This window comes from Pogona vitticeps, chromosome ZW-PAR (assembly GCF_051106095.1).
Source record: "Pogona vitticeps strain Pit_001003342236 chromosome ZW-PAR, PviZW2.1, whole genome shotgun sequence".
NCBI classification, from domain to species: Eukaryota; Metazoa; Chordata; class Lepidosauria; order Squamata; family Agamidae; genus Pogona; species Pogona vitticeps.
Window position 1 is genome coordinate 4,080,345 of NC_135800.1, and position 24,350 is coordinate 4,104,694.

Consider the following 24,350-nt stretch of genomic DNA (forward strand, 5'->3'; position numbering starts at 1 on the left):
CTTCACCAATGGTTATGGTAGCTAGGGCAGATGGTCATATGCTCAGTCTTGTTTCTACTTGGGGTCCAGTATGCCTCCTGAATTCCTGGTTCTAGTTTGCTGCTGTGACGAATGTAGGCTCCGGTTTCAGAGCTCCTGTGAATCCCCTCCAGGTTTTATCCTGCTTTCTAAGAAAGTGAACCCTATTCCTCAAATAGCTTCAGCACCTTGGAGAGCTCCAATTCAATGCAATGTAAAACCTGGTGGGGAACCATAGCACACCCAAAACTGGAGTCACAAACTGCCACTGCTTGGCAGAGCTTGGAAACCCTTTTTTTTCAGATAGAAACCCCTAGAATTCCACAGCCAGCCTGGCCGCCAGCCCTGTTGGCTAGGGGATTCTGGGCAGTGTAATTCAAAACAAGGACTTTGCCAATCTTTACTTCCTTGGTCTTGCCTCCTGATTCATTTTCTCTTTTGTCTCCCATTTTGGCTCTTCCTGCCTTCGCTAACCAAGCGCTCCCCACCACTCTCCATCTTCTGCATAGGTTGGAGAGGATGGGACTCGGAACCCCAAACATCTGCCAGTAGGCAACCATGTTGGGAATGGCCAACTTGGCCAAAATCAAGGGAGAACTGGCCAGAAGCAGAACCAAAGAAGGGGACAAGGAGATATCTTTTATCCCCAAGTAAAATTCCTTCACAGCCCGGAGGCAGCTTTTGCATGGGCTTGATATGTGCCTATTCTCCCTTCCTCTCTCTTTCCCTCCCCTTCCCCTTCCTTTCCAAATGGATGGCGGCGAAGCCATGCTCCAGCTGCTGGCGCCTCCGCTGCCCTTGCCCGCCAGTTGTGCCGCGCCGCTCGCGATGAACGCCACCATCTGCCGTGACACGTGGACATCATAATCTTTTCTTAATTACATTAGCCGTGCAATCAGTTACTGCATTACAAGGCCCGACGATGAGCTTTTAAATCTTGCTGGAAATCATAAATAATTGCAATAACTGCCAGGCGCCAGATGTGCATGCCAACGCCGAGCATCCTAGATAAATAGTAACCTTACAATGCGGCGTTCTGCTCGCTGTCCAGCCGGCTTCTTCTTTGGCCATCTTCCTCACCCCCTGCCCTATGGCTTCTGCCTCCATGATTGTGCTCTTCTGGAAGGAGAAGCACACAAGAACTGGTGGAGGAATTCAGGGGAAATAGAACCGACTCGCCCCTTAGAAATATACAGAGATGTCACCCACACCCTAGCTATGTTGCTCTGATAGTTTGGTATCAAGACATGGGGCTAGAAGGGGACAGTTGCCGCATTCAAACTCTTGTGCCTCCTTGGTTCATGGGGAAGAGGCAGCATCCAAGGTAAAAGCTAAAGTTGCAGAACATGATGCACCACTTCTTATGAAAGTTTAAAAAAAAATAAACACTGGCAATAAAGTTCGAATTGCCAGCCCAATAGCCTTTCTGATTCTCTCTCTCTCTCTCTCTCTCTCTCTCTCTCTCTCTCTCTCACACACACACACACACACACACACACACACACACACACACACACACACGTTGATTCTTTGAAAACCAAGCCAGGTTTCATTGATGGTGTTCTTCTTCTTCTTCTTCTTCTTCTTCTTCTTCTTCTTCTTCTTCTTCTTCTTCTTCTTCTTCTTCTTCTTCTTCTTCTTATTATTATTATTATTATTATTATTATTATTATTATTATTATTATTATTCCAAATTATATGTTAAAATAGAATCAATGGCATTTGAGCCAGCCGGAGAGCTCATGGCTTCGGGATCTGGTTGCAGAGCCAGAGGTTGGGAGTTTGATTCCCCCCACTGGACCTCCAGGGAGAAAAGCCAGCCTGGGTAGCCTTGGGCAAGCTGCACAGTCCCAGGGCACCCCCTAGAGGAAGAGAAGGGTAAAGCACATCTGCATCTTCTATACCTGGGAAACTGGAAGGAAGGAAGAAGCTGAGGAACGAAGGAAAGAAGAAAGAGAAATAGAAAAGGAAGGAAGGAGCTGATGATGGATGGATGGATGGATGGAAGGAAGGAAGGAAAGTAGAAAAGGAAGGAAGGAAAATAGAAAAGGAAGGAAGGAAGAGAAATAGAAAAGGAAGGAAGGAAGGAAGGAAGGAAGGAAGGAAGGAAGGAAGGAAGGAAGGAAGGAAGGAAGGAAGGAAGGAAGGAAGGAAGGAAGGAAAAGAGAAGGAAGGAAGGAAGGAAGGAAGGAAGGAAGGAAGGAAGGAAGGAAGGAAGGAAGGAAAAGAGAAGGAAGGAAGGAAGGAAGGAAGGAAGGAAGGAAGGAAGGAAGGAAGGAAGGAAGGAAGGAAGGAAGGAAGGAAGGAAAAGAGAAGGAAGGAAGGAAGGAAGGAAGGAAGGAAGGAAGGAAGGAAGGAAGGAAGGAAGGAAGGAAGGAAGGAAGGAAGGAAGGAAGGAAGGAAGGAAGGAAGGAAAAGAGAAGGAAGGAAGGAAGGAAGGAAGGAAGGAAGGAAGGAAGGAAGGAAAAGAGAAGGAAGGAAGGAAGGAAGGAAGGAAGGAAGGAAGGAAGGAAGGAAGGAAGGAAGGAAGGAAGGAAGGAAGGAAGGAAGGAAGGAAGGAAGGAAGGAAGGAAGGAAGGAAGGAAGGAAAAGAGAAGGAAGGAAGGAAGGAAGGAAGGAAGGAAGGAAGGAAGGAAGGAAGGAAGGAAGGAAGGAAGGAAGGAAGGAAGGAAGGAAGGAAGGAAAAGAGAAGGAAGGAAGGAAGGAAGGAAGGAAGGAAGGAAGGAAGGAAGGAAGGAAGGAAGGAAGGAAGGAAGGAAAAGAGAAGGAAGGAAGGAAGGAAGGAAGGAAGGAAGGAAGGAAGGAAGGAAGGAAGGAAGGAAGGAAGGAAGGAAGGAAGGAAGGAAGGAAGGAAGGAAGGAAAAGAGAAGGAAGGAAGGAAGGAAGGAAGGAAGGAAGGAAGGAAGGAAGGAAGGAAGGAAGGAAGGAAGGAAAAGAGAAGGAAGGAAGGAAGGAAGGAAGGAAGGAAGGAAGGAAGGAAGGAAGGAAGGAAGGAAGGAAGGAAGGAAGGAAGGAAGGAAGGAAGGAAGGAAGGAAAAAAAATGACTGGTTTGTCTACTAGTCAATTCTCAGGCCTAATCAGAACAGAGAACGCCAAATGTTTGACAGGCCAAACCAGCCAAGCAAAGTCTGCCACATCCCCTAGAACAATTCTGCCAAATGTCTACCTTGCACCCAAGGCCTATCATGCATTTGCCCACCCAAAGGGGCTTCATCGGAGGAGGGTCGGCCTGCTGCGACTCTCCAACCCCATGGTCGCTCTTGCAGGAGGAAGCAAACCGGCTGAGCTGGGCTCGGGATTAAGATCTCAAACCCCGGAGGCCTCCCCCAACCCTTTCCCCAGCTCCCCAATCCACGGAGTGCAAATTACTGTGAAGGAATTTCCGAACAGTTTATAAACCCTATTTTCGCCAACAGCTGTTAGTATCTGATGAGCCGTGGGCATTCTGTTAGGGAAAACCAGTTACCAGTTTTATTGCCCTGGCGCGTAAATATTTATGATCCCTAATATATAAATAACAGCATACATGCTACCGCTTCTCACCTGCCCTTTTGAGGCAGGTTTTAGGTATCTCATCTGGGGTCTTTATATATATCTAGGAATTGGGTCTGATTCTTGCTCCTCTCCATATATCTATAATTCTTAGAGGCATCAGACGAGGAGAGCAAGAAAGTAGAGTGTTGGTTCCCATATCAAGTTTATTCACAGAATAAAGTTGAGTTCAAACCTCTGCTCAAACCAGGAATCCAAGCCAAAGCAGATCGTAAAGGTAAAGGTTCCCCTTGACATTTAGTCCAGTCGTGTCCGACTCTAGGGTGCGGTGTTCATCCCCATCTCCAAGCCGTAGAGCCAGCGTTTTGTCCGTAGACAGTTTCCATGGTCACGTGGCCAGCGAGACTAGACACAGAACACCGTGACCTTCCCACCGAGGTGGTCCCTATTTATCTACTCACATTTTTACATGCTTCTGAACGGCTAGGTTGGCAGGAGCTGGGACGAGCGACGGGAGCTCCCTCCGTCGCGTGGATTCGATCTTCCGACAGCTGGTCTTCCGACCTTGCAGCCCAGAGGCTTCTGCGGTTTAACCTGCCGCGCCGCCGAATCCCAGATCGGACGCAGGGTGGTCCAATGATCTCTTGAAGGCCTCCAGTTGTCAGAATCTGGCCCATAGCTGCAGGATCGGGGCCAGCCTGGCTCAGGAATGGCCGGGTGTTTGCAGGATCGGACCCTGGCCTGGGTAGCAGCTGCTGGACCACTCATGAGGCTCACCTGGAAACCTGGAGGGAAGGCCTATTTAAGGAGCGGTTCTCCCTCCCAGAACTGGTCTCATCACTAGAGGTCTTCTGTCCTGCTGGCTGCTCCAGAGTCCCAGTGATCCAGTTCCTGTTTTTGCTGGCCTCTTGCATCTCAGTGCCTTGATCCGGCTCCCAGTCCGGTTCTCCTGCCTTTACTTGGTCATGACCAGCTGTGCAATGAGTGTGTTTGAACTCCATATCCTGCATGGCGGACCAGGTCCTGATGCCCTTGAGAAAAGGCTCACTCAGGGGGTTGAGTTCTCTAGCTACGTAGCCAGAGGTTGGGTGTTTGATTCCTCCACGGTGCCTCCTTGATGTGGGCTGGACTGGATGACCCCCGTTTTCCCTTCCGGCTCTGCAGTTCAAAGGTATTATGATTAAGGCACCCTTTCCCTCCAAAATCTATCAAATGTGCTAAATCTTCGTTACGTTTTGCAAGCCTTTCACTGAAAGTGTATATTGGAAGGAGAGCTGTACCTATTTGTTCTCTAAAAGCCAGCCTTTCTCTTACTGTGTTTCCCTGAAAACAAGACAGGGTCTTAGATCAATTTTTGCTCTAAAAATGCATTAGGGCTGATTTTCAGGAGATGTTGCATTTTTTAATCTGCATTTATTCAAATACAGTCCTGTCCTCTTCTGGTTGCTGTGCAAGGGGGTAGAGAGCAGGGTTTCACTGAACCGGAGCTAATTTTTTTTTTGGGGGGGGGGAAGCTTATATTATGAACATCCTGAAAAATCATACTAGGGCTTATTTTCAGGTTAGATCTTATTTTTGGGGAAACAGGGTAAGAATTAATTGCTTTTTGATTTGATGAGGTGAGCCTTTAATTTTTTAAAAAAACACTGACATCCTTTTTGATTTAAAGTGGAAATCTTGGATTGTTATTGAGGCCCAGAGTCTCCCAACCAAATTCATGGACCAGTGAGGATTAGAATTAGGGTTTTCCCCACTCTTTAACCAGTATGAGAGCTGGGTGTGTGTGTATTACAAACAGCAATACAGTAATTTCCCAACCTTGGGTCCCCAAATGTTCTTTGACTAAAGCTTCCAGGAGCATCCACTATCAGCTGTGCTGGGCAGGATTTCTGGCAGATGTAGTCTTAAGAACATCTGGGGATCCAAAGCAGGGAACTCCTGGATTAAATAGAAATCGACTGCAGTACCTCAGACTGGCCAGCTTCACAGGTGGCAGCAGAGAGCAGAGCAATGGCTCCCCCTTCTGGTAAGCGTCCATGCTGGCACCAGATAAGGCCCTCAACAGAATCTCCAGACAAGGACGGCCTGTTTCCTCCATTCATGTGCGAAGTTAGAAATCAATGAAAAGGGGATTCCCGTCTTTCTTGAAATTGGTATCCCACACCCTGCCGTATGCCATGCAGATGGTGTTATTAACAATTTATGCACCTCGATAGATTCAGGCAACGAGCTGATTTCCTTACGCACAAACTCTTTGTTTTGTTTCAATGAGGTCCGATAACTTTACCGTAGAAAGTTAAGATATACATTACTCTAAAAAAAAACGCAACTAATAAAAACATGTCGATCTCAATCAGTGGATAGGAATCTTCCTATTTCATTCACCGTCCCGCAAGGAACTCTGTCTGAGAACATCTTCCCTGGATTTTGAAAATTAAGGACCAGCAGTAAGGTCCTTAAAAATGGATTTTTGTCTCCTCTATGCACAAACAAGCACTTCCCAACATCAAGGTTTTGAGGGACTGGGATCTTTCCACGATTTGAAAGGGGGGAGGCAGCAGGAAAAGAGGAAGACCCCAATACAAGATGGACTGACCCCCCCATAGGAAGCCACAGAGTTGAGTTTGCAAGACCTGAACCGGGCAGTGAAAGGGAGGAGATTTTGGAGATCCTTCATTCATAGGGTGAGGCAGTGACTCAATGGCCCCCTCGCAATAGCAGACAAACAGGCTGCCTTTGTTGAAGTTCCCAAATATAAAATCTTGGCTTCACAAAGAGTGTTCGGAGTCCCCTGGGTTTGCTGATGGCGGGAACAGAATGGGACGACAGCCCCTAACACGCACTCGGATAAATAGCCATCAAAGCCAGAGAGAGCCACGGCTAGGAACTACACACTGGAGCAAGCAGTAAGTAGCGTTTTCATCGCAAACTCTGGACATGCTGCTAGTCCCTAGGAGGGAACGACACAGAAGGGGGAAACACAGCACTTGCTGAGTCTCAATCTCCCCCACAACTACAACAAAGCAACTCCATATGTTTGCAATATGTATTGTGATGTGTTTTTTTTCCAGCGACTAAGTAGCAATTAGATGCTTCCTTGGGAAAGAATGGGGATCTTTTTGCTGCATGATCTTATTGGAAAGGGAAGTTTATGGGGAGAAAAGACATTATTACGCTAAAGACTATCTCAGTAGCTGTACGTCCACAGGAGAGCATTCACAGTCCAGAACGCCTGCCAATTTGAGAAATCTTTCCGCCTTTGTTAATGGGGCGGCTGGGGGCATATCTTACAATACAGAGCATATATTTCTTGCTTCTGGCAGGCAACGTTGGCATCTTAAAATTACCCTCCATATGAACAGAGGAGAGAGAAAATTGTATTCATGGTGTCTCTGGACCCCTTAAGCACCCCTTAAGCAAAAAAAGAAAGGTAGACAGGTTGATATGTTCGAACACAACCGACACCCCGAATGTCACTGTTTGGCCAGTGACGTTTCTCCGGTGGAGTGCCAGCTTTTGAGTTGGGCAGAACGCTTTATCAGTCGGTGGTGAAAAGCACTTCAGGAAATGGAGAAAGATACCTGGACAGCAAAACATATATTTTAAGCTAGAAAGTCTGCAGTTAAATGTGGTGTGTACTATAATTCCCTCGCCCCACGTTTTAGTATGCTGTTGTCATCCGTGGGTTCAGCTAAGCCAGTACTGAGCTCCTCCTTTTAACTGAGACAGCTTAGAGAATGTTTTAAAAAGAAAGAATTGTACCCTTAGTCGGCGACGAGATCTCTCAATCATAGCATGTGGTTTTCTTCATCGCTGTATCTTGCGCTTAGCGTGCTCCTGTTTTGTGATTGGTTGGGGGATTGTCAATGCAGCTTGATTTGGAGGCTGAATGAGAAGCTAGTTGTAATGGGCTGAAGATGCGTGACTGTCTGACTTTTTTTTTTTTTTTTTGCAACTTTGCAATGGGAAATAACTGGTAAATGTGCCACGCCAGACTTTGGTTATTGTTTTCTGTTTCTTTTGTTACATGTATCACCAGGTATTGTTTTTTTTCTTTTCTTTTTAATGAGCACCTTGACACAATACAATTTGTAGGGGGAAATACAGTAACATGTGCGGTGCAGGAACTGAGAGAACAAGAGCCTCGTGGCGCAGTGGTTAAAACGCTGTACTGCAGCTAAAACAGTGCTCACGACCTGGGGTTCAAATCCCAGGTAGCCGGCTCAAGGTTGACTCAGCCTTCCATCCTTCCGAGGTCGGTAAAATGAGTACCCAGCTTGCTGGGGGGGGGGCAATGTGTGGCCTGTATAATTAAAAATTGTAAACCGCCAGGAGAGTGCTTGTAGCGCTATGGGGCAGTATATAAGTCCAATAAATAAACAATCCTGATGCTTCCAGATTTCGTTACTTACCATTGAACAGAGCAAACGGACAAACACGGCTGCTTTCCACACCAAAAAAAAAAAAAAAAAAAATGTCTACATCTCCAATTGTATGTGGAAAATGAGTGGGTGAGACTGGGCACGTTGTTGCTATATATATACCATCAAGCCATTTGTAACTTATGACGATTAAGGATCTCTAGAAAGGTCTGCCCTTAGCAACTCAGGTCTTGCAAATGCTAGGTTGTGGCTTCTTTCAAGGAGCCAATCCACAAGGGTCTCTCCTCCGGGGGGAAGGCGTCGCAAAAGCATCGGGCGTGACGCGCGCATCCAGAGAGGTGCGCTGCTGGGAGGACGCGTTGCTCCCTTAGCCCCCCCTTGCCTTAGGATCGCACGCTGGAGGCTGCGCCCTCGCTTCTAGGCGCCTCTCCACTTGGGGGCCCCGGCGGCAGCTCCTCCCTCTTGGAGAGCCCCACCACCCCTCGTGCGCTCGGGAGAAGCCATCCGCCGCCGCCGCCGCCTCGCGTGGCTCAGGATCGCCTTGCGCGGGCGGAGGAGGGGGGAGCCTGGAAGGCCTGGAGGAGGGGAGACGCCCCCGGAGAGGAGGACAGCCGAGGTCCACCTTTTGGGGCTGGCCGCGGCGCGCCAAGGTAAGCCTCTCCAACCGAGGGCGTGCGCCCTGGGCGCACAAGGCGAGACCTCTCCAAGGGGACCCCCGTGCGCCCTGGGCGCACCGGGCGCGGAGGGGGCCCGCCTTTTGGGGAGGGCCGGGGCGGCTTCTTTCGGCCCTCCTCGGCGGCAGTGCAGGCTCCGGGAGGCAGGGGGCTCTTGTGCGCCGGCTGCAGCGGCCGCGTCTCCGCCTCGGAGCGCCCGGGAGGCGGTGTCAAGGCTGGGGAACCGGCCGCCTTCCCTCCGCCCTGGCTGGCCCTAGCCGGGGGGGCGGCTCGGTTTCTGAAAGGGGGTCCCCTTGCTCGCCATCCCTCCACGATCCGGCTCGTTTGGGTAAGGATCGCCGCCGCAGCCGCCGCCTCCTCCTCCTCCTGCGCCGGGGCCCTGGAAGGCCTCTCCTCCTCCTCCTTCTTCCACCGCTTCCTCCTCCTCCTCCGATCCGCTCCCAATGCGGAGCTGCTTCTGCCTCCGGCGGGGGAGCAGCCGAGATCCGCGGCCGCCGGAGGTCCCGGCAACAGTTAAGTGCGTCTCCCTCTTTGGGAAGCCTTTTGGGGGGACCCCCGGGCCTGGCTGCCTCTCCCCCCCAGCCCTGGGGCCCTGCGCTTTTTCTCCCTTCTCCTCCACGGACGCGTCTTCCTCCCCCCCCCCTTGGGTACGGATCCGGCCCTCCCCAAACATTTTAATCATTTTTTGGAGGGGGCAGGAAAAGCCTTCCCCGGTGCAGTGGAAAGGTTTGGCCTGGCCCAATTCTTGGTGATGGTGGGGATAACGGAGAAGGGGGGGTGTCAATGGGTCCAGCCTTAACGCACCCCCAAAAGGTTGACGGGGATCGACGTCCATGGGGTGGCTCAGGGTGGCTTTCTTTGCCATATGGAGCCTGGATTTTTTTTAAAAAAGGAAATTTCCTGGCAAGGATTTATAACAAAGGGCTGCCTTTGTCTCCGCTGGAAACCTCTTGTGTCCCCACTTCCATGGAAAGGGGGAGCGTAACCCCCCCCCCTCGGATCAGCAACATAAACCTAGCAAGGCATTTCCATTTTAATCTCTCTCTTTTCCTCCATAAATTCATCACCCCCTTCTCATTTTTTTGGCTGTGTTGAATCAGGGAGAATGAAACAGGCCCTTGTTATATCTAAGAATGCCTCTTATGACCGCCTGGCCTGCTTTCTGTTTGGCATTACCTGAGCACCTTTTTAAGTAAGCATACCTGGAGGAAATTAAGGACCGTAGAAACTCAGCTCCTTGGCTAAAAGTTATTTAGACGGCCCTGCTCAGTTTTCGTTCAGGCCTATTTTTAAAACAGCCCTCTCTGTGCATCTTCTCTCTGTCTTCCCACTCACCTCCTTAGTTACCGGTTTAGGTAGGATGCGTTCTATCGCACGGCGTGATTCCTTGGTACGATTTGTTGTGTTTTTATGGCAAGCGTTAGCAGCCGGTGTGTTGTCTTGAACACGAAGCCTGTTTAGGCGGGGTTGGGGTGGAAAGAGCGGCGAGCCGGCGTGCACCTTTTAGCCGTCCGAGAGCCTGTGGAACTCCTTGCCACTGGAAAAGCGGCAATTTGAAACGGAAAATTCTTTTGCTGTTGCTGGACACTCGACATATACATACATAGACACGAACATACATATTTCATGCAAGTAGAGTAAAACAGTGGATCTCACCCTAAGATCCCCGGATATTCTTGGACTAAAACTCTCAGAAATCCTGGCCAGGGGCTGAAGGCTTCTGGGAGTTGTAGTCCAACAACATCTGGGGACATAAGGAAGGGAATCCCTGGTTTATTTCACAGGACTCCTTGGGTTGGTTCAGGTGACTCTCCAAACCATGGTCTGTAGGATCAGCTGAACAAACCAAACCATGGTCTAGAACAGTTGGTTCCCAATTTTGGGTCCCCAGATGTTCTTGGTCCACAACTCCCAGAAATCCTGGCCAGATTGCGAGTGGGTGAAGGCTTCTGGGAGTTGTGGTCCAAGAACATCTGGAGACCCAAGGTTGGGAATCCCTGCTTCAGGGGAAAGAGCCAGCCTGGGTAGCCTTGGGCAAGCTGCACCATCCCAGGGTGCCCCCAGATGAAGGGAATAGTAAACTACTTCTTAGTACTCTTCACTTGAGAAAGTAGCCTGAAAGTACTGTACAACCATCAGTCAGAATTAACTTGGTGACATATGATGACCATCAATTGTCCATCTGTGAACTTTTCCTCTTGCGGGTCATAATTTTGACATTCAGTGTTTCTTCTGAACTTCCTTTGCCCGCCATGTCACCATGGATCTTCAATAAAATGAAAAAATGCATAAAACAACAGTAACATATGCATATCCTTGAGTATTTAATTTTTTTTGCATTCGTCAACAAGGATGTTCAGTAGATCTCCAGATCTTTGCCAATGACCATGGTAGTTCTCTGGTTCCTTGATGGAAGGGTTGATGGGATGTGAGATGTGACCCTTGGAGAACCATGACAGTAGAGGTTGCCGAGGAAGATATCTGTCTTGGTGTTAAGCAGCACGTCTCATATTTGATTGCACGTCTCAAAACCAGTGTAATGATGCACCCGTTTATAATGCAACATGGATTCTGGTGCTCAGAATTTTCATGTGTCCACAATGTCTTATGTTTCCTGCTACGTTCCTTCTCAAAACGCACTGCAGAACAGCCGCCTGGCCATTGCTGGCTTTCTTGAGAGCCAGGATGGGAAATTGGGTGGACCTTTCCGACGTTCTAGGCCAGTGGTGTCGAACTGTGGCCCTCCAGATGTTCTTGGACTTCAACTCCCAGAAGCCTTCACCACCACCTCTGCTGGCCAGGATTTCTGGGAGTTGAAGGCCAAGAACATCTGGAGGGCCACAGTTTGACACCACTGTTCTAGGCGCTTCGGCTCCCATCCATTCTGGCCACCAGGGCTGAGGGCAAGGGGTTGTGGGAAATGTAGTCCCCGGAAGGCTCAAGATCCCTCACCCGCGGATATTTTTGGTTTAATCCTGAATGATTGTTTATTGTCGTGAAATTGTTGTTACATTTCAGTTGTTTTTACTCTGTTTGTTGTGAGCCACCTAGAAGTAGACATTGTCCAGATGGGCGGCATACAAGTTTAATTAATTAATTAATCTCTTGGGTTTTCTAAATTTGCCAGAGGATTTGACCTGGGACTACAGTTCTGGGACGCACGACGCAAACCTTCTGTATGATGGGTTTGCATGTTGAGTTTATGGGGCAAGTTCCTTCTGAATAATTTCCAGAAGGAAGCTGTGTTAGCCTGTTGCAGTAGTGGAAACAATAACGGGTAATTGTGACAATTTTAAAGACCAAACTGTTTTGATACGAGCAATGAGTAGGGCCCACTTTACTGAGCAGATAAGAGTGTTATTCAGAGTTGTTAGGTGTGTTTATGAATGTATTATCTGTCTATCTAGCGTGTTTCCCCAAAAATAAGACAGGGTCCTACATTAATTTTTTGCTCCAAAAAAGATATTGAGACTTATTTTCAGGGGATGTTTTAATTTTTTTTTCATGTACAGCCATCTACATGTATTCAAATACGGTCATGTCATCTTCTCGTTGCTGCACAATGGTGGAGGGAGCATTTTCACTTCACTGGGGCTTATTTTTGGGGTAGGGCTTCTATGACAAGCATCCTGAAAAATCCTACTAGGGCTTGTTTTCAGGTTAGTTCTTATTTTCGGGGAAACGGAGTATCCTGTTGATCGGAAGAGACCTTCCACACCCCAAAACAGTGGTTGCCAACCTTGGGTCCCCAAGATGTTCTTGGACTAAAATGTCCAGAAGCTTTTGCCCCTAGCTACGCTGGCCAAGACTTCTGGGAGTAGTAGTCCAGGAACATCTGAGGACTCCAGGTTGAGAAGCACTGCCCTAGGTTTATGGAACGGTGGTTCCCATCCTTTAGCAACTCCTATCCTGTAGAAGTAACGGGAGCAGCAGTACAGGACTGAGATATGATGGCAGTAACTGGAGGTGGATATGGAAGATCTTCCCCCTGCCCCTTTTACAAAGGCTGGAATTAAACAGCTATGGATGCAAAAAGGAGTTGCGGTAAACCCTTGGGAGGTGGTCCTTGGCAGGAGACGCAAATGTCTTTCGGGGACTTGACGTCTGTGCATTTCCTTCTTGCTACAGGAAGTTTTTGCAAGAGAGGGTTAAGGCGTCCGTGGAGGGGATCCTGCCAAGCCCCATCCTTCCTGTCTGATAACAAAGCTGGTTTCAGGCCAGCTTTCTCTCTTCTCGACCGACCGCGGGCCCTTGGGCTCGGAGCAAAATCCGCCGCGGGGTGCGTGCGCCGGGGTGTGGGTGTGTTTGTGGAGGTCTGCTTAGGAACGTTTATCGGCTCTTCTTTCCAGTCTGCAGTTTCACCCCTCTTCACCTCAACTCACTATTTATTCCCTAATCTGGAACGAGGGACTCAAATGAGAGAAAAATTTGTGTCATCATATAACCACGGGGAGGTTAGATTTTTCTACCTTCTCTTTTATCCGGGGGGAGAAAAAAGGTCTGATGGGTCGTATTCTGAGTATGCTGCAGAGCAGGTATGGCCTCAAATGGCCACCTATGGTCCTCAGGCTGTCTTTGCGGCCCCTGACCTCCTCTTATTCTTGGGGAGGAAAAAGCTGGATCTTGAAAACTTTCAAAAGTGGCAATTCTACCTTTTAAATATAGGGATTTTTTTAAAAGTGACTTGTTGTTTAGTCGTTAAGTTGTGTCCGACTCTTTGTGACCCCCATGGACTAAAGAACGCCATGGGGTCACAAAGAGTCGGACACGACTTAAAGACTAAACAACAAGTCACTAAAAAAAAAAATCACTATATTTAAAAGGTAGAATTGCCACCTTTGAAAATTTCCAAAATCCAGCGAGACTAGAGATCCAAGTTTTAGTGACTACAAATCCCATAATTCTCCCTCCTGGGAGTTCTACCTGAGAGACACCTTAGAGACAAAGAAATGTGGCTCTCCTGGGAGAACAGGCCTCAACTGTGGATATCCTTGAGGCCTGTCTGGGCCTAGTTCTGCCTCACTTCCTGTTCAGGGAGGAAGTTCCCAGCTAGCACTGGGGTAGGGTGTGGGGAGGAACAGGAAGCTTAGGCAGAGCTAGGCCTAGCTCTTCCAGTTTAGGCCTGTCTCCCAGGTGAGCCAAAGTTAGGTATCTGTAAGGTGTCTGACTGCCCAGGAGAACTCCCGGAATAGAAATTTGTGGGATTTTGCAGTCCAAAAACAATCCCAAAATCCCATCGTTGTACTCCTCTAACTGTTTAAAAAGTATTTCCAGATCTTCAGCTTGGCTTCCTGTGGCTTGAGCCTATTATTACGTGTCCCGCACTCTGAGATGACCAAGAACGGATCCTGCCCTTCCACTGTAGGACTCCCTCTCAAGTATTTGAAAAGTGCGATCCTATCTGTAGTGTCCAGAACTGGACACAGTACAGAGGAGGCCGAACCCATCCTGAATAGAGGGGAACGAGAGAGCATGTGGTGCTTTTTTGGAGTCCCCATTTCTTCCAGAAAAGATGGGTGATTCACCCCCAGTATGGAAAACCCTGCCTTTTTCCACACCCATCTCTCCGCGCTCCCCAAGCTCATCAATTCCCTTTATAAACCAGGTCTTTGTGTGTACGGCGACAAAGTCCGAATTCATGCGGATTTCCCCTCCTGCCCCCTGCCGCTCGCTGTGTGTCGCACACCCACAAGAAGGCTTTTGTGCCAACCAAGCGGACAAAAGCTTTTGTACTCTTGTGTCTTCTGTCCCGGATCCAAAAGTGGATTATTATTGGCAGCTTTTAGCAGGGACTGGGAGAAAAGAAGGGATCTCTTTGTGCCCGGGGACTCCTGACCCCGGCTCGGTCGCTCGAGAAACTGCGCTCTTGTTCGACAAGATGGCAGCTGTCCCACTGAGGGCGCCTCTCCCCGTAGGAGGAACAGTGTCAAATTGGTAAAAGGGAAAAAAATCTCTAAGCTTTGGCTTGCATTTAATTCCTGTCATTTCCGTATCCTTCGTTTATCTTTAGAGATGTGATGGCTGATTTAATAAAAATACTTTGTACGTGCTCAGGAATACTCTTGTTGACTCGGCGGCTGCTTTCAAAATGGAAGCTTTGGTGTATGGAGCATTAAAATCATCTTTGGATTTCTTTGCAAATTGTGAAGTCCTTTGTGGACTGCTGATTGTATCATATGTGTTTGAAGGACATTGATTATAGTTATACCTTCAAGGCTGCAAAAGGAAATAGGAGCCGTTACATGTAGAATTATTTAAAAGTAACTATCTTTGTTTTTCAAATGTAATTGTCATTACTTTTAGTTACCCTGACAAGTTACTTTTTGTTTATTTGCTTTACCTATTTTTTTTAAAATCTGAATGTTCTTATTCTTCTCTGTGGTACGAAAATACTCTTCTTTTATCGATGACCTCAAATGCCCTCATCAGAAAATAAGGCAGCAAAAACAAGGAGTGACATGAACCTGCACGGAATCATTTCTTGTGAGAACTTGAAAAGGAACAGAAAAGTAACAGGTGCAGTGCAAGAGGACAGCTATGATTATTCAGTTCTCGCACATAACTCGTCTAAGGCCATCGAGTCCAACCCCCTGCTTTGATCCAAATCAAAGTAGATCTGACAGATGTCAGTCTAATTTTCTCTTGAATGCCTCCAGTGTTGGAGCGCTCACCGCATATCAAGGTTCCATTGTCGTACTGCTCTAACAGTTAGGAAGTTTTTTTCTTGATATACAGCCTCTGTCTGTCTGGATCTCTGTTCTGTTTCTAACCTTCAGGAATTTGCTGCTGTTTGGGTTCCGCTAGCCGTAGGATTTTTGCTGGCGTTTGGCATCTTTCCGAGCGCTCGAGAGGCTTAAAAATAACTCAAACAAACAAGATATTTCCCCCAGACTACTTTGGCTGCTTGCCTGTAAAGAGGCTAGGTTGTGGCTCCCTGTTTGTTTAATTTCTTTTTAATTGAGCAGGTTGCCACCTTTGGGTCCCTCTTGATCCTTCTCAGACGGAGAGCTGGCCTGGGTGAAAGTATTTGCCAGGCGATAAGGCTTATCTTAACCAAACAGCAGGGCTATCGGGACGAGGAGCGAGGGGGAGGCGAATGAACTTGAGCGGCCACGAATGCGGTTCTCCAGAGGGAGCGCCCGGCTTGCATGTTTATTTTGGCAGTTTCCTCGGGCTCTCCGTGACGCGTCCGCCCATTGGCACGTCGGCCGCTGACCTGACCGTTCCTTCCCCCCCCTTTTTGCTGTTTCAGAAGGAGACCACGATGCCCGAGGTGAAAGACCTGGCCGATGCTTTGCCAGAGGTGGCCATGGACCCCATCACTGGAGTCGGGGTGGTTGCCTCTCGGAACAGAGCCCCGACGAATTACGACGTGGTGAGTCTGGAAGCTCTGTCTGTCTGTCTGTCCATCTGTCCTTCCTTGATTCCATCGTAGAAGGCTTTCAAGTGCTCTCTTAAGGTTCAGGCAGGAGTCCTTCCTATCAAAGCCCCACCTGCTCTCTTGAGGTTCAGGCAGGAGTCTTTCCTATCCAAACCCCACCTGCTCTCTTAAGGTTCAGGCAGGAGTCCTTCCTATCCAAGCCCCACCTGCTCTCTTGAGGTTCAGGCAGGAGTCTTTCCTATCCAAACCCCACCTGCTCTCTTGAGGTTCAGGCAGGAGTCCTTCCTATCCAAGCCCCACCTGCTCTCTTGAGGTTCAGGCAGGAGTCTTTCCTATCCAAACCCCACCTGCTCTCTTGAGGTTCAGGCAGGAGTCCTTCCTATCCAAGCCCCACCTGCTCTCTTGAGGTTCAGGCAGGAGTCTTTCCTATCCAAACCCCACCTGCTCTCTTAAGGTTCAGGCAGGAGTCCTTCCTATCCAAGCCCCACCTGCTCTCTTGAGGTTCAGGCAGGAGTCTTTCCTATCCAAACCCCACCTGCTCTCTTGAGGTTCAGGCAGGAGTCCTTCCTATCCAAGCCCCGCCTGCTCTCTTGAGGTTCAGGCAGGAGTCCTTCCTATCCAAGCCCCGCCTGCTCTCTTGAGGTTCAGGCAGGAGTCCTTCCTATCCAAACCCCGCCTGCTCTCTTGAGGTTCAGGCAGGAGTCCTTCCTATCCAAGCCCCGCCTGCTCTCTTGAGGTTCAGGCAGGAGTCCTTCCTATCCAAGCCCCGCCTGCTCTCTTGAGGTTCAGGCAGGAGTCCTTCCTATCCAAGCCCCGCCTGCTCTCTTGAGGTTCAGGCAGGAGTCCTTCCTATCCAAACCCCGCCTGCTCTCTTGAGGTTCAGGCAGGAGTCCTTCCTATCCAAGCCCCGCCTGCTCTCTTGAGGTTCAGGCAGGAGTCCTTCCTATCCAAGCCCCGCCTGCTCTCTTGAGGTTCAGGCAGGAGTCCTTCCTATCCAAGCCCAGCCTGCTCTCTTAAGGTTCAGGCAGGAGTCTTTCCTATCCAAGCCCAGCCTGCTCTCTTAAGGTTCAGGCAGGAGTCCTTCCTATCGAAGCCCCACCTGCTCTCTTGAGGTTCAGGCAGGAGTCCTTCCTATCCAAGCCCCGCCTTCTCTCTTGAGGTTCAGGCAGAAGTCTTTCCTACATATACAGAACTTGGGACGTTCTGTATATGTAGCATTCCCTGTGAGCTGCCTGCGTCTCCCATCCAAGAATTAACCAGTTCTAATCCGACGTTAGCTCCTGAAATCAGACAAAAGAAATCAGATACAAATTCAGGACGCCTTCTTTCCAGCAGTTGCTATAAACCGCCTCATTATTTATACACTAGCACCACCCCCACCACCCCAGTATCTGCAGGTTCTTTATCTGTGGTTTTACTTATCTGTGGTCTGAAAATATTAAAAGTATTTTTTAATATTTCCACATGTATTACCAGAACTGGTCACTAGAGGGAGCAAGAGACCATGTTTAAGAAAACATAGCATGATCTCTGGTTCCCTCTAATGGCCAGTTCTGGTAATACATGTAGAAATACTTTTTTTCTGGATTTTCCCCCCCTTTTACTATGCTGTATATAGTGTTGGCTATTATCCATAGATAATAGATTCTTCTGGGCTAGGTTGCCTGTTGACTAGCTTTCTTTGAAGGGCGCTCCCGATGCTCATACACAGATTTGGGGCCTGGAGGTTCTTTCCGAGAAAAGGAAAGCAAGAAAGCAAAACTGGCTCAAAAGTTTGTAGCGAGAAACAGATGGGGGAATTTGATCCGTTGCTGGCTGGGGAGCTGCAGATGTTGATGAACTGAGGTTGAACTAGGCTGTGAAGTCCCTCTGGAGTTTTGCTGGCTGTAGATTCTGGTTTTGGAGAGAATGCTTTTTCAGCGCGGAAAGGAGCGAATAAGCCGTGATGGCAAGGTTCAGACAGCGTCTGCATCGCTTCAACTCTTCAAGATTCTTTGCCCTTTGTGTAATTAGTAAACCGTCAATGTGTTGTGCAAATTGTAATTCATATGGTCCATGAGCGGTGGCACAGAAGTCTGGATCTTTCCCCTGGGCAAAGGTGGTGCTGGCCCGGACATCTGGCATATGGAAGAGACTCGCAGGATTTTGTGGTCTCGTTCCTCGGCTTTCCATGACTCGCTCTGAGTCAGAGGGATTTTTTTTCGACTACAACTCTCATCGTCCCTGCTTCTTGGCCTCGTGTGGCTGATGGGGGTCGTAGTTCACCAAAAATATGGAGCACACCTGTTGGGAAGTTTGCATTCTTCTTTTTAACTCCAGGCAGGAAGGAGTGCAAGTTGGAACGGCTGGATAGCTCAGTGGTTTAGGTCGTCTGGCTGTGGAGCCGAAGGTTGGGAGTTAATTGTCTTCGTTGCCAGCTAGATTCATTGAAAGTTCTGTTCTAAATTGTCTCCTGAACTTGGAAAGGGGAGCAGATGTTCGGCATCAGGTGGTGAAACGTCTCTGTGCTTGCACATAGGTCTGTGTACAGTATAGCTCGGTAGGTTGGAGTACCGGTCAATGGAACCAAAGGGCAGGAGTTTAAATCCCCGGTGCACCCTTGGGAGGGGTGATGTTCAAACCTTCTGTAGCTGAATGAGTTACGGGCCCGGCCAACCTGGGCAGAAGGAGAGGAGAATCGCTCGGAAGACTTTCTAGGTAGCAAAACCCGAAGTGGTCATTTACATGTCTTTGGGTCGATTTCTGTTCCATGGGTCTTTTTTAAAAAAATTGATGGATTGTTGCTGTAAAACCGCCCATCAGAGTGCATTGCACTAATGGGGTGGTATATAAATTTGAGAATGAAGGAATGGATTGATTAATGAATTGATTGATTAATTGGAATTGACGAATTAATTGGAAATGAGACCAGGAAGAAGAGACACCAGCCAACAAGAGAAATTTTAAGCTCTGCCTTGTGTGTGTGTGTGTGTGTGTGTGTGTGTGTGTGTGTGTGTGTGTGTGTGTGTGTGTGTGTGTGTGTGTGTGTGTGTGTGTGTGTGTGTGTGTGTGTGTGTGTGTGTGTGTGTGAGAGAGAGAGAGAGAGAGAGAGAGAGAGAGAGAGAGAGAGAGAGAGAGAGAGAAAGATTTTACTTTCATTTTCCCAAGAATATATGCTAGTAATTAAATTAGGCTTCAAGCCTGAACATGGGCCTGATCATTCCGATAATGGTTACCTTCTTACGGGGAATTTTAATATTTTTTTTTAAAAAAGAGCTAAAGGGAAACAAGACAGGCCAAAGGCTGGAAACGGCAAAGTTGTCTAGACACGCCATTGCTTCTTTAAATACCTGATTCAAGGCATCTCTTGCAACATTTTATAGCAGCTGCTGGTGGTTTCCTTGTGCTCTGTGCTACTGTGCTCGTAGCTTGCACAATATTATAATAATAGTAATAATAATGCAGACGAGACAAAAATGTTGTCTAGATAGGAGACAGAGATAGGGGGAAAAATCATTCTTTGTGAAAACTCTCATGTTTTCCCGCAGGTCTGATGGAGTGTTTCCTACTAGTCTGTTTTGCTTTAGATAGATAGATAGACTTTAATACTGTCAGTGACCAGAATGTGAATTACAATAATAAATGATCATGTGGTGTCAAGTCAATTCTGATTCATGGTGACCCTTATCAGGTAGAGAATATTCAGAAGTGCTTTACCCTTCCCTTCCTCTAGGGGGAGCCCTGGGACTGTGCAGCTGGCCCAAGGCTACCCAGGCTGGCTCTTATCCCGGTGCAGGAATCGAACTCCCAACCTCTGGCTCTGAAGGCAGATACCTAAACCACTGAGCTATCCAGCTGGCTTTGCATAATATGAAGATCTGGGAATCACTTGTAGATGTTTTCGCCCAAATAATGACATCAGGGTTGCTCTGCTTACTGTCTTACGTGTGTGTTTGTGTAGGGGCGCATAGGGATTCGAGATGAAATCCTACAGTGACGCTGAACGAATGCCCGGAGCACGTCTCTCTCATGGAGACCTCTGTAAAGCTTATAAAGTATCCGTCAGCCCTGTACCAGCTGTTGTATGTCAACAGCTCCGTTCTAGACCTCCTCTTGGTTTTGCTGATTATTGGCCACTCTCTTGGCTGTTTCGTGTTAGGACGGGGGCTTCTAGCTGGATCCTCTGAAATGCTGCCACTTTGAAGAAAGATGATTTTCGGTGGCTCAATGCTTCACACAGCTATCAGGGTTAAAATGAGGAGAAAACCAAAAAGCAGTGTGGGGTTCAGAGAGAAGGGTAGAACGCATCAGTGGTTCCCATACCTTGGTCCCCAGATGTTATTGGACTCCAACTCCCAGAAACCTTTGCCTGCAGAGCAGTCCCACCCCCTCCTGAGTGCAGGAACCCGAATCAAAGCAGATCCGACAGAGGGCGGTCCGATTTTCTCTTGAAGGCCTCCAACGTTGGAGTCCTCACCACCTCCCCCTGAAGTCGTGGATTCCGTTGTTGTACTACTCGAACAGTTGAGAAGTTTTTTTTCCCCTCCCCTTTATATTCAGTTGAAATCTGACTTCCTGTCGCTTGAGCCTGTTGTTACACGTCCCACACTCGGGGATGATTGAGAACAGATCCTGCCCCTCGTCTGTAGGACTGGCACTCGAGTCTTTGAAAAGTGCGATCCTATCTCCCTTCAGTCTTCTTTTCTAAAGGCTGAACGTACCCAGTTCCTTCAGCCTTCCCTGCTAGGGGCTTGATTTCCGGTCCCCTGACCATCGTCTGAACTTGCTCCAGTTTGCTGGCGTCCTTCTTAAAGTGTGGTGTCTGAAACTGATGGACGTCCTGTAGGCAGCGGGTTGGCCACCCCATGAACTAGATCTGGTCTCACCAAGTTGCTCTTATGTTCTTGCAACATGCTCGCTTTTATTTATTTTTTCCAAGAACCACCTCTAAAACAGGAAAAAGACACTTAGGTTTGCCCCCACCTCACCTCCAAACCACCTTAAATCTACAATCAGAGGTTGTTTTCTCTGCCAAATTGCCTTGCGTGGGATTCTCTTTAATCAATGGATTCTCTGGTGGCAGTATTTTTAGACCGGGGGCTGCTTTTGTGTTTGATCCCTTTCTTCAGTCAGAGAGAGGCTTAATGAGTTGTCAGGAGAGCCTCCGGCCAGCATTAATTAGGGCAGGTAAGAAGGGGATGCGGTACCTATATATTAGCTTCAGGGTGGTTCACCTCTCTTCTTCCTTTGTCTCTCCCAACACCTCCCTGCCTCCTTCCCCCTCTTTCTTTTTCCAGGTTGCACAAACAGCTGACGGCTTGGATGCTGACCTCTGGAAAGATGGGCTGTTCAAATCCAAGGTCACCCGGTATTTGTGTTTCACGCGGACCTTCTCCAAGGAGAACGTAAGATTTCAGCTGGTTCTCCTACTCTTGAAACCAGCATGCACTGCCTCCCTTAACTTTTGCTGATTGATGAAGCCGGGTAGATTTACGTGTTGTCAATTTAAGCCACTACAGATCTACTCAGAAGGACCACTTGTTTTCCTTATGTCCAGGTTTATGCAGAATCGAAGGTGTAACTGTACATTTTCTTCAGCACCAGAAATAATGTTGCTGGTTTTTTTGAGTTGTGTTTCTGCTTTGGTATCAAGTGGTGTTTTTTTTTCTTTTCCTTTCTTTCCTTCAAACAGAGTCATCTGGGCAACGTTCTAGTTGACATGAAGCTCATTGACATTAAGGACACGTTACCCGTCGGCTTTATTCCCATCCAAGAGACCATGGATACACGTAGGTTACATTTATGGGCTTTATCTGTGACATAGCGCTATATTGAATGTCTTGGTTCAATTTGCTGCAGACTTTGAGAGATTGTTTGTTTATATGCTGTCTTTCTCTCGATCGGGGACCCAAGGCAACTTACAACATATAAGACAACAGATTTAAAAACACTACATAAATACCATATTTAAAAAACAATTTGACTTATATTAAGATTTAAAAACAAGTTTAAAAGCAATTCTGAAACCGGTAACTTCAAAACTGGCGGTCCTGAGATGACTTACTGATTGAAAGCCTGCCGGACGAGGAAGATCTTTGCCTGACAATGGAAGGAGAAGAGGGAGGGGACCAAACTTGCTTCTCGGGGGCCATGCATTCCAAAGCCTGGGAGCCACCACCGAGACGGCCCCGTCTCGTGTCCTCACCGAGCAAGCTTGGGAACGTGGTGGAACCGAGAGGTGGACCTCCCCAGAAGATCTTAAAAGCCGCGAAGGCTTATTTGGAGTGATACGATCCTTCAAATAGCCTGGACCCAAGCCGCATAGGGCTTTATCATTAATAACTAGCACTTATCCTAGGAGGATTTGGGGAATTCTCCAAAACACCTATTCCAAACTGTGTTCAGTTAAGATCTCTCTTTTCAACCCTCCTTCCTGCCCCCCTGAAAGTGGCTTATGGTTTAAAATTTGCACCGCCAGACCCAGTCTCATTCAGAGGATTGAAATGGGCTAGTATCCAAATTGTAGGTTTTGATATGTTTGGGGGTGGGTGGGAATTCCCTGCCAAGGCATTTACACCCGCTGGCGTTTTTGCAGAAGAAACGGCTTTCCGGAAGAAGCGGCTGTGCATTAAATTCATCCCACGGGATTCCACGGAGGCGGCCATTTGTGACATCCGGATCCTTGGCCGAGGCAAACAGGGCCCTCCCCAGTATACTTTCATAGGGTAAGGCTCTGTCTTCTCTCTGCTGGTCTTAAATCAGAGCTTTTCACTCAGGTGAGTCGCGCTGTTTATGGGAACCGAGAGATGTACTTGACATGGAGGCAGAGCCTTCTTCCACGCACATCGGTATAAATAACGATAACTGTTAGAGCCTTTTTGGTGTGCCGGTTGAAATTGGTGGGAATTTTCAGGTCCATTGCAATCTGGGGCACCACGTTGAATCCAGATGGGCACCGACTGCTCCAGACCAAAGCGTGCTGCTTGTATACCGCCCCATTGTGCTCAGAGTGGTGCTTTACAATTGAATGATGCAGGCTGCCCATTAAACCGCTGCCTCCCAAGCAGGTTGGGTCCTCCATGTACCGACCTTGGAAGGATGGAAGGCTGAGTGAACCTCGAGCCGGCTCCCGTGTCGTGAGCAGAGTTTTGGCTGCAGTGCTGCAGTTAAACCACTGTTTAAGCTCCATTATAAATGAATTATCAATTAAATTCTTTATTTGCATTAGCCACGTGCCTTTTACAAATCAGGATGAGAACGGCTGGTTAGTTTCTCAGCTGAACAGCTGCTTCCCAGCCCTGCCTCCTCTGGCAGGTGCCCCTCTGAGTGGGCAGCTGCAGGGGGAGGCGGGGCGGGGAAACGCCAAACACCTGTTCGTCCAAAAATCAACCGTTGTGAACCCATCTCTAATCAAGATAACATGGAGTAGTCTTGAATTGGTCTATAAATCAGATAAAGTCCTAGCTGACCTATTATATTATTTTGCCAGTGAAGCTGAAGGCTTGGCTTTTTGTCCCCTCTGACTTGTTTTGTTTTGTTTTTTGGCCAAAGGGAGTTGAACAGCATGGGCATCTGGTACCGAATGGGCAAGGTGCCTCGAAACCATGAATCATCTCAACCCACCACTCCTTCGCCACAGGCTCCAGCGACAACGCCGGCCGCCAACCTTCCTAGGTGAGGTTTGTTCTCCTTCATCCTTCCGTTGCCCAAAATGGCTTTGGGCTTTCGTAAGGCGGCCGTCTTCGTTATTGCTTTATAAATGTCATCGCGGGGCGTCCCAGCCTTGTGTTGTGAAGCCTGCACTATAGCCTAGACCAGTCTGGGTTCCCCAGATGTTCTCGGACTAAAACATCCAGAAGCCTTCTGTCGACTAACTTTGCTCGTCAAGATTTGTTAGTTGTCCTCCAAGAACATCTGGGGACTCAAGGTTGGGAATGGCCAACCTAGACTGACCCACTTTTAGGATTCGGGATGTTTGCAAATGCAGAGCTGGCTGATGGTGTATTCCAGATGTGTAAGGCGGAGCCAAAGAAAGCCATGATTTTTTTCCGTGCCCCCAAACACAAAAAGGGGGAGATAGTTCTTCCCCTTTTACGGTACCCCTTCAAAACACAAGCTTGATGTCCTCTTAGTGGCTCCAAGTGCTTGGAAATAATGCAAGAGATTTAACAGCTAAAGTTCTAATACTGACCTTCAGCAAGGGGACCACTTGATCTCAAAATAACAATGCTTTTAACGTAATGTGGAAGTAGTAAAGAAACCACTACTTTCATAAAGCTAGTTTTTAGTTGCTTAAGTTGTTTTAGCTCAAGAGTTGAGAAATTAAAGGAATGTGTTATTTCCAACAATATGTGCAGTTCACTTTTTGTGCTGTTTGGGCGGTGGTAAATGCAACACTTTTTCCACGCTCCCTCCTTTTGTCG

The 24,350-nt window shown here is 48.1% G+C and overlaps 1 protein-coding gene across 5 annotated transcripts in view; it reads left to right on the forward strand.

Moving 5' to 3' along the window:
* Positions 1–4,613: 4,613 nt before the first annotated feature.
* The window catches only part of MVB12B (multivesicular body subunit 12B), a 59,380-nt gene continuing 39,643 nt past the window's right edge, over positions 4,614–24,350 (forward strand). The window contains exons 1-6 of one of the 5 annotated variants that reach the window (XM_020800982.3): positions 4,614–4,682; positions 15,820–15,942; positions 21,225–21,332; positions 21,620–21,716; positions 22,523–22,652; positions 23,479–23,601. In XM_020800982.3, the coding sequence (XP_020656641.3) occupies positions 4,629–4,682; positions 15,820–15,942; positions 21,225–21,332; positions 21,620–21,716; positions 22,523–22,652; positions 23,479–23,601 (635 nt within the window). In that variant the 5' untranslated portion in view covers positions 4,614–4,628. Of the gene's footprint in view, positions 4,683–8,317; positions 8,544–8,703; positions 9,085–15,819; positions 15,943–21,224; positions 21,333–21,619; positions 21,717–22,522; positions 22,653–23,478; positions 23,602–24,350 lie in introns of those variants that run through there. The other 4 variants (XM_020800979.3, XM_020800984.3, XM_020800978.3 and 1 more) reach the window with 4 other exon arrangements.